General features: G+C 37.9%; 1 protein-coding gene across 1 annotated transcript; it reads left to right on the forward strand.

Annotated features, from left to right (window-relative positions):
* The first annotated feature begins 4,513 nt into the window (after window positions 1-4,513).
* Window positions 4,514-6,499, forward strand: LOC149165921 (3-dehydrosphinganine reductase TSC10A-like). Its single transcript, XM_089431218.1, has 4 exons — window positions 4,514-4,776; window positions 5,083-5,349; window positions 5,693-5,882; window positions 6,004-6,499. The coding sequence occupies exons 1-4, from the start codon at window positions 4,519-4,521 to the stop codon at window positions 6,330-6,332; spliced, it is 1,044 nt and encodes a 347-aa protein (XP_089287344.1). The 5' UTR covers window positions 4,514-4,518; the 3' UTR covers window positions 6,333-6,499.
* Window positions 6,500-10,789: the final 4,290 nt, after the last annotated feature.

The raw sequence follows: 10,789 nt of genomic DNA on the forward strand, positions 1-10,789 counted from the left end.
TTTTGGATAGGCATAGCCCGTGAACTTAAGTATTGGTGAAAAGAAAAAGTTCAGCGGTGCGACACCCACCTAAGCATTCGTTGCAAGACACTATCCAAGTAGGGGTGTGACAGTTGGTATCAGAGCCCGTTTTGTATAAAGGGTCTTTGACAAGAAGAAGCAAGAATACGACAGGCAATGGTTACAGTTGGTATTAAAGCTTGGGCATTGTTTATTTGGTTGTAGTGCGACATTAGGGAATTTGGTAGGCACAAGACCGCAGGTCGAGGCTGAAGTTGAACAGGTAAGTGTATAATCTTGACACATTCAAAGGCAAAAGTTGATGACAAACAATATAGAGGAACCACAAGTTACAGGTGAATCTAACATGACTCCCGACATAGTTTTCATCAACAATATGTTGGACCATATGGACGAGATAACTTCATAAGTGGATTCATTAAAGGCCGAGAATGTTGAGCTTAGATATAAGTTCACAAACCAGAATGAGGACCATGAAAATCTCAGGGTGAGATATGAGTATCTTGAGTGGCAGTATGGGAAAACTGTGAATGAAGTCAAGGACTTTGAAGTTGTGAAGGATCAAGGATTAGAGGAGACCATAAAGTTGCAGACTTGGTCTTGATCAGACTCTCAATGAGATTGTCATTTTGAAGAAGGCAGTTGGGCAAGGACCGATTGGAGGAGTTTCCCACATCAATGTCAAGAAACTTGATTCTTATGATGGGGTGAGAAGCACAAAAATACTTGGTAATTTCTTACGGGATATGGAGCAATACTTGGAATGCTTGGGGCTTACTAATGAAAAGGCCAAGGTGAAAGTAGCTACTCAATTCCTTACAAAGGATGTCAAGATGTGGTGGAGAAGGAAAGTAGACCAAATTTCACATGGTGATGTTGAGGACAACTCTACTTGGAAAGGAATGAAGGAAGTGTTGCAAACTCACTTTAGCCCACAAAATGATACTTGGAATGCAAGGACAAAGATCAAGTACACTAAGAAAGTAGGGATTCTGCAGGCATATCAACGAGAATTTGCAAGTGTGATCTTGGATCTACCTGACATGGTGGAGAAAGACAAGGTGTTCAACTTCATCATTGGATTGAAACCTTGGGCACACAATGACGTGAAGAGGAAAAAGATCAAAATACTTGAAGAGTCATTTGCTGCAATTGATAGGCTAGTGAACCATTATGATGAAGGGACTAAAGAGAAGAAGAAGAAGTCCAATAAACTGAAAGAGAAGACTACAAAGGAGGATATTTCAAAAGTAGGTTGCAAACTGAAGATGAAGAAACATCTGAAGTGTTGGTTGTGCGAGGAAGAGTATATGGTGAAGAATTTTCCTTCAAGACCAATTGTGGAAGCTTTGGCACAATCTAATGGAAAGAAGAAGGAAGAACCAGTGGTTGGGATGATACAAATATTAGGGGATGCAGCAGCAATAGTGGTTATCCCAAGGCGCAATCCTGAGAGGAACCAATTAGAGTATGTGGACATGAAGGTTGGGCAAGGCACTTTACTTAGTACGGTGGATAACGGTGCGAACCATAACTTCATTAGAGAGGAGGCTGCAAGGAAAGTTGGGTTGAAATTTGCACGAAACCCAGCTCGTCTTAAGGCAATGAACTCTCCACTGGACAAGGTCATTAGCATTGCAGATAATGTGGAGGCATGTATTGGTGTGTTGCTTGGGAAGATCGAATCCACAATAGTACGAATGGATGACTATGAGGTAGATCTAGGGATAGAATTCATGAAGCAGTATGAGGCTATGATGGTGCCACATATGAAGTTGTATATTTATGATGGACGGGAGGATGAACCATTGGGGGTACCTATCGTAGCATCTATGACAGCTGGGTGTAAATTGACAATGATGGGTGTGTAGGAAATCAAGCAAGATGAAGAAGTCTATGAGAGGTTGAACTGTGCAGAGGAAAATCTCATGGAGCAGACACATGTTATAAGGACATTGTCCGATAGTTTTCTGGACTTGGGAGGCAGACTAGAGGCAATGGGATATGTGAAGCTAGAGACTTATGAGGAGAGCCGGGAAGCATACATGCAAATATTGGAAGAGGAGGATCCTGACAGATGGATCAAGTTGTTAGAGAAGGAGGATGGACAACCTTCGGCTTTCCCATCCCCTCCCTCTTTCTAGACTAGCATGGGGATGAGACTCATTGTCTTCTCCTCATGCAGTGACTCCCCTCTAACATGATGGGCAGACACTTGGGGCGAGCTAGATGCGATTGAAAGCAAGATGCTATGATAGTCATGATGATAGGAGATGCATTTGTTCTTGTGGAGGAGGTTCTACGGTTTGATTAGCTACCCAACTAATCACCACCACAGGGAGATCCAACACATGATGTTCTTGCAAAGTTGGACAAGATTTTAGCATGGAGTAAGTCATGGGCAGAGCTATATGGGTGTTGATATATGGATATTTGCCTTAATGATGGAGGTTGTTGAGATGGTGTTGTCGAGGACGACAACATTTTTAGAGTGGAGGAGGACATCAAGGCCTCGAGTTGGAGAGCGCCCAAGAGAGTTGAAAAACCAACGACCTCGATTAAAGGTGCGTGGATGCACCCGAGATGTGCGACATGTGCCCATGTTAAGTTAAAGGCGACTTGGGTGGAGCGTTCGATTAAAGGCAACTTCGAGGTGCACATTCGGTTATGTGCGACTCGTCGTCGGTCAAATGCGACTTGAGCATAGCGGTCATCTAAAGGCAATGAGCGATCGCACATGTGTAGCAGGTGTGTCGTGTGGCAGGTGACCGCCCGATGAGACGAGAAACCAAGTTGAGGTGACACGGGGGAGTCAGGTTGAACAAGCAAGTCACTGAGCATTGCGATGGGCAAGTCACCAAGCAGTGAGACAAGCAAGTCATGTTGCAAAATGGAAGGTCAGCTTGGGTAGACATATGGTGAACAAGCATGTCATATTACATTGGAAGGTTGACCACATATACATGTGGGTATGCTGACCCATGGGTCGCACTAACTGACGCGACAGTTCAGCAAACACATTCAGCAAAGGTATATAAATACGATGTAGTGAGGAGCTCACAAGGCATCATCAAACAATGCAATTCAAAACATAAGAACATGACCGAAAAGGGGAGAACTGAACCACAAGCGGTAGGTAGGGTGAGCAATAGAGCTGAGGGACTGAGATGTTTGTCAGGGAAGGCAAGTCTGGGTTTTCTGCAGGTCGGGTTGCACATTGCAGGTCGAAACGAGACCGCAAGTGGAGGGCGAGCTGAAGGGCGGGCGTTGTGGGTAACAAGTGTCACTGGCAACTTGGGTGCAGGGCACTATAGCAAACTTGATCCTGCTACAAGGGACTTGAGGATGCTATAGCAGACCCGCAGGTCGGGTGAACCCAGAACGAAGTTAAGGCATGCAGACTAAGCGCGAGTGACCCGAGGGCCACTACAGCAAACTTCGGGATGTGTCCTAGGCGGAGTGACACGATAGACTACGAGTTTAGGCAGAATGTGTAAGGCATGCACAGTAGCTCGGGTAGAGCGTGTAGGTGGGTACAATGGTTCGGTGGAGTGCACGACAGGTGCATGGGTAATTGTAAAACTATGCAGGCCAAGTCTTGGAGGTTGCATGAGTTTTGTAAAATATTTTTGTACAATTGAATTATAGAATTAATTATATTGGGCATACTCGTATATTTGGGAGTTGCCCCTCCCACATATGATATGATATGTGTGTACATTGTTGATGATGTTTTCCACTGCATGATAAACACTTAGTGAAAATTGATTAAGTGTTAGATAAGGGTAACCCGTGGAATTAAATATTGGTGAAAAAAAAAGTTTAGCAGTACTACACCCGCCACGGTGTTGGTTGGAAGACACCATCTAAATAAGAACGTGACAAGTGAAGTGCAAGCAACCCCATTTACTTCCAAAGCTCATAAGAGGGAGTGGTTGGGATACCTCCATGCAGCATTCATGCCACATCCTAAAGACTTATATTTTATTTAAACAATTTTTAGATTTTTGTTAAATTCTTTATGATTTATTTAAACATTTTTTAGATTTTTTTCAAATACTTTAATTGTATAATGAATGAACATTGGTGGAGTCGAGTGGGGGTGCCAGCCAACATCATTGACTACCAAGTCTCATAAAGAGGGAGTGGGGTGGCATACCGCCATGCAATATTCATGCCACATCCTAAAGACTTTTGCCGTTATATTCATGCTTTATACAGCTATAGAGAAACCGAACATCTGTCTATGTAACCGGTGACAGAATATGAGGGAGGTTGGCCAGAAAAGCCATGTGCGCAAGAACAGAGAATCTGCAATCGGGGTTAGGGTTGCCAGTGGTATCTCCCTTTCCACACGTCTGATATTTTATTTTCGTACTAACTTCACATTAAATGCGCAGAGAACACTGGCGGTCTTTTGCAATCGGTCCGATCTCTATATATTGTAACAACATATTATACAGGGTTGTGTAACCAGAAATGGATGCTTGGCTGGTAATGGTGATCTGTATACCCATCAGCATTATCTGTTGCGTGATCTTTTGGAAGCAGAAATGCCAGAGGATCCCGAGCCTAAGAGGCAAACACATTGTGATAACAGGAGGATCAAGGGGCATCGGCCTTGCTATTGCAATGGAGGTTCTTGAAGAGGGAGGATACGTGACCCTCATCTCTAACAGTTCTTCTCAAATTGATGACGCCATTTCAGACATTGCTCAACAGGGAAAATATTCTCTGGATGAAGTTTGCACAATGGTAGGGTTCTTTACATTAATATCTGTATAGCTTTCTCGTTTAAAAGCTTCTTGATCATATTCTTTCTGGATAAAGTTTGCACAAAGGTAGCGTTCTTTACATAAATTTATGTATAGCTTTTTCGTTTAAAAGCCTCTGGATCACCGTCTTTCTGGATAAAGATTGCACAAAGGTAGTGTTCTTTACATAAATTTCTCTACAGCTTTTAACCACCTCTTGATCATATTCTTTCTATATATATATATCTCTGGTCTAAGGGAATTTAATCATGAAATTATTTGGAATTATCTGAGCGTTATGGTGAAGGTTGCAGATGTGGGGGACTATGAATCCATTTCAACAGCTATAAAGGAGTGTTACGAGTGGCGACCTTTCGACGTTGTTATCTGCAACGCAGGAATAGCTAGAATAGGCTACATGGATGAAATCAACATTACAGATGTGGATCTCGTCATCCGCACTAATATCAGCGGGGTAGTCTACACCGTTCATTCTTCGTTGCCATTGATGAAACAGCGGAGCAGCAAGTCAAATCCGGCATCCATTGTTCTCATGGGATCGCTGGCTTCTATGGTAGGAAATCTTTAATTTTATCGAAAATCTTTTTACTTTAATTTAAGAAATGGATGTGAATCCCAATTCCATAATGCTTAGATTGCTCCCTAAGGGATTTATAGTCTAAATTCCTTTAAAGTTTGATCGAATAATCAAGAAACAGATCTGAATCGAAATTTCATACTAGTTAGATTGCTTTTTAAGGGATTTACAGTGTAAAGTCTTTAAAGATTTTTGAAATAACCTTTTCCGAAGGAAATTTTCCCCAAATTTAATCTGAATGGATGATGCCGAAATCAGCCGAAGTACCTTGCAAAGCTAACAAGTTCAGTTATACATGTGGCATGATATAAAAATGCAGCATCCAAGCTATGGTTTTGCCATATACACAGCCACTAAACATGCCCTTAAAGGACTGGCCGAGTGCCTAAGGTTTGAGCTGTTGCCTTTCAACATTCGAGTGACTCTTTGCTGTCCAGGCTTTGCAAAGACACCTCTCGTATCAGAATGTCAATCGATTATTATTGAAAGGACGCCTCTCCTTCCAGAAGGTCCATCGATTCTCTGTGCAATTCATGCTATTTTATTTTCTTGCTTCTTTTTGTGCCCGGATTAGGCGAGCTTCTGTTCTTTGTTGCGAAATATTAAAGAAACCGAATATATTTTCCACAGCTCAGAGGAGAAACTGGCAGAATCTTGAAAGCATCCCCGCGATCATGAAAGTGATGGACTTTTACAATCCGGACAAACTGGAAGATCCGAAGGACATTGCAAGAGCCACCGTCCAAGGGATCAAGAAGGGCTCGTTTCTGGTAGTAACAAGTCCCGGTGGACTTTTCGTGACCACATTTTCCCGTGGCCTGTTTCCAGCAGAATCAATCTGGACTACAATAATAGAGATCATTATCTTCGCTTCATTGAAATTGACGATGGTCACATATTTATTCAAGGCGTTTGTCTGTAAAACTATTCGTCAACAACGATGCAGGACCACCCCATAACGGGGTTTGACAAGTTAGGCAGAAGCAACAGAGCCATTCAGTTATGGCGATATAGATATTCCAAGTTGTTCATAGAACTTCTGAGCTTTTTGAATCTATGTATTTGTTTCCATCAGGAGGTTAAGAAACACCCTGCAGCGGAACCTACCTTAAGCCTTAAATGTCACATGGGATGTGTACACTTAGTTGTTTCTGAAGAGACAATCTCAAGTGGTATTTCATACTTTTCTATAGGGTTGTTGGTCATTGCTGCTGTTCTCCAGGGTGGTAGTTCATGTCTGTTAATTTCTATTTTTTTGCAAGATGCTAAAGTGGATGTGAGTAATTGGATTAACAGTAAGTTACTCCATTAAAAATTAAAATACAAAATAATTAAACTCCACTGAAACTAAATACAAAATCACTAAATAAATAAATTTTAAAGTCCAAAGTTATAGATAGATTTAACTAGGGTAAAATGTGTAGCGTTAGGGCTGTGAAGCGAACAACATAGAAATAATTCATATATATGAACAAATGCGAACATGTTTTATAGGCTGAAAAGATAACTTATAATTGATTTTTCCTACATATATGGATTGCCATTTATATATGGGAAAACATAATCTATTTTTCCATACAAGTAATTCATGAATGTGAAGTGGAGCGTTGGGGCTGCGATCAACCTAGACATAATTCATGAATGTGAAGTAAAGAGGAATTATATTTTAAAATTAAGAGTTGTAATTGATTTCATTTTTATTATTAAATTTTAATTAATATGGTAAAAGTTGGAAAAAAAAAAAAACATAAAGTTTGAATTTTTGTTTATATCTATTTTGAAAAATAATAATGTTTAAAACGGGGTATCCTTTTTGTGAAGTGATTAGCCTATAAATAAGTTCATGAATATGAATATGAAGTGATGTTAGTAAAGTATTAAATTTTAAAATTAAAAGCTTTAGTTGATTTTATTATTATTATTTAATTTTGGTTAATAATTAATGGTTTAATATTAATATTTAATTTTGGTTAATAATTAATGGTTTGAAAGTTTAAAAAGGGAAATAAGCTATTAAACTTAAAAAAAGTTTATTATAATTTGAAAATTAAAATTATTTTTATTATTATATGTTTTTTATTCTTAAAATTATTAAGAAGATAATAATAATAATAATAATTAATAAATGACCAAATTAATAAGTAATAATTTTTTTTTCTTGTAATTTTAATATTTATATAAAAATTGATTTTCAATCAAAATGTATTGATTTTAACTATTTTTAATATATTTTTTTAAAAATTTTAAAATGATCTTTAATTCCACTTCTTCATCCTTGTGAACATCATCTGATGCAATGAGTGCTAAGTGGATTATTCAAAAATCACGAGAAATTAGTCAGTTACGACTACCTCTCATGGAAATGATCATAGATGAATGACTTAACCTAGTTGAATCCCAAAAAATGATATCTAATGATTCTTAATGCTAAAAAAATTAGATTGAAAGTCTTAGCCACTATAGTGTTAGAATTTACTAAATGTAATGATGGATCTAATAAAAAATTAGATTGAAAGTCTTAGCCACTATAGTGTTAGAATTTACTAAATGTAATGATGGATCTAATTATCTAATTAGGCATCAAGCAAATGAAATAACAATAGAGAAAATTCTAACCTTCTTTTAAAATAAAAAAGAGTAAGAGTGAATTAAATTTACGGGGGTTACATCTTCTAAATTCAAATCGGATTGTATGCCTTAAGAATTACTGACCTTCTACTCATATAGACCCATAACGAGAGACTGACCCATCAAGATACCAAGATCAGACTATGTTCATAATTACATGGTTACATATAGAAATCCAAACAACTGCAGTCTCTCTACTATCCTATCAACACTATCATAATATGCATACATTCGCATCATTCTACAAACTAGAGCAATCTAGTTCTTCAATTTGCAAAACACAAAACAAAACTTCCCAAAAGAGCTTACTGGAGGAGTTAATCGATGGGACATCACATATTATCGCCGTGTTACCTACTTTCGCTGGTGCATCTTCACTCAATTTAAGATCCACCACGATGCTTCTGAGGGTGTCTACTTCATCTAGCAAACGAGAGGACTAGAATTGGAGATACGAGAGCTTGTATGAGAGTTTGATCTGAGAGTGATACATCTCGCAAATTTTAACCTGCAAATCATAGTCGACCTTGTGAAGAGCATCATGAGTGGATAAACAACGGGAGCAAGGGTTGTCTGTCATTGAGGAGTCGAAATACAAATCAAAATTCATTATGCTGCTCTGAATAGGAGCTAAGCCTGAACATAGGACAAAGGAAATCAACCTTAGAAAACTTCGAGTGTTATCCCAAGAGATGACACAAGGAAATAAGCAATTCTTTTTTCGATTTGGACTAGCATGCACCATAAAATTAAACTAGTTTTCATATATATTTGCAGAAGTCACCCAATTACTAGAACACCTCTTAATTACCTTTCCATTATCTACTCTGAAACTCAGGAGAGGGCCCATCTTTAGGGAATTTCCAATCGAACATAGACTAACATAGCAAGATAATGGGAATTTGAAAGTACCTCTCGAGTATGTTGAATTGACGAGCACAGAGCGAAAGTACCAGGCTTCTTATATTCTCCCTAGAGCCAACAAGCCATGAGCGGCAAGTAATCCACGAGAAAGAATGTTTAACCCACCCTGTCACCAGAACAAAGATTAGAAAAAGCTTACAATGGAGCTCTTCACATAGCTGCCAAATGGGGATATGTCTAATAATGCCACAATTGAGTTTGAGAGCCAAATCAGAGTCGGAATCAAAGCCAATGGGGCAGAGATCTCCTTTGAGGAAAGGAACACAGAATGGAATGAGTCTGAAAGGATGCATCTCATTCATTTAATTCTCCATTTTTTTCAATCCACATGAGTTCCACCTCCCATACATTAAATTTCTCTTTGCATCAACCTGAGAGATCCATCATTTTTCTGTGTGAAGTGTAATTCCAATGCTCGAGTGGATGAAATTTGATAGTTCGAGCATGTAAGGTCAGGTATTATGACGTTACATGACGATAGTTAAATTGAATTGACATGTTTCTCATGGAGGACATCCTAGCAATATATCACATAAGAACCTTCATTAGTTAAGGGTCATCAATAATAATGGTTGGGGATGATTACAAAAAGAGGATCTTGCAGCTAGGGGAATAAATACTACTTTTAAGAGCTGCTTTCATTATCCAATGAAGCCAATGCCTTAAGGAATGCTACTTATTAAATATCTTTTGATCCATTAGGGAATTAAGCACTTGGTCTTTTTCAATTTATTTCAAGCTCAAATTCACCCAAAGAGCATGCCTGGTTTGTCTTTGCATCAACCTCCATATTGTTGTTTCTCCATATTGTTGTTTCTAAGAATGTGAAAAGAGTTCTTAGAATGAAATGTTTCTCAAACACTTTTCATTGTCTGAATTATCTATCTAGAGTGATGTCTTTCAAATTCCTTCCATTATTGAGATTTTGGATCAAGAGTAAGGATTCACTTCAGATAACTATATCATCCACACCTTTATCTTTGGCGACGAGTAAATCCTAAAAGAGCCCATACATTTTAGCTTGATTGTTTGATCTTTTTCCTAAGACCCAAGCAAACTTGTCTTTGATTATTCCCTCAATATTGATTAAAATCCCTCCCCCTCCTACCACCCCAGGAGAAAATTCCAACTTAAAGAGTGAAGTAAACTATTGTTGAACCAATCAATGTGATCATACCAGTTTCATCAAATTACTATGTTGAAATTCAACATAAATCAAATATTATTTAAAGAAAATTTATATGAAAATGTGAAAACCTTGATAAACACATTTTCCTTAGAAAATTACACAATAGGAACTACAAATAGAATGTGACTATATTAAAAAGCGGTAGAAATAGATGAAAATAATTTATCCAAAATTACCTTATTTAGTCAAATATGATATTATTTGTATTGGTTGTAGTTTAGATTGTTGGTGGATTTAGCATAAGAAACTAGAGGAACATACAAGATTAGACCAATGGAGCTAACTAGATGTGGTATGCTATAAAACATATTATATATAAATGTGAATATGATATTATTTGTATTGGTTGTAGTTTAGATGGTTGGTGGATTTAGCATAAGAAACTAGAGGAACATACAAGATTAGACCAATGGAGCTAACTAGATGTGGTATGCTATAAAACATATTATATATAAATGTGACTTACCTTCTTTAGTTTCCATTAATGATTTAGTTATGCCAAATTAGGTCATCAAAGGATTGAAAGACACCATTGTTCATGAGACGCAATTTGCATTCCTTTTTAGGGTTATTATTAAGAAATTAAAAGGCTATGTAGAGGTTAATTAAAGGATGTCATGATGCTAAAGGTCACTTTGCCTAAAGTGGATAAGCATATTAAAATTTGAAAAGTAA

The sequence above is a fragment of the Pinus tabuliformis genome, chromosome 5_1 (genome assembly GCF_031772625.1).
Source record: "Pinus tabuliformis cultivar Carrire ecotype Pingquan chromosome 5_1, CPIR1, whole genome shotgun sequence".
Lineage (NCBI taxonomy): Eukaryota > Viridiplantae > Streptophyta > Pinopsida > Pinales > Pinaceae > Pinus > Pinus tabuliformis.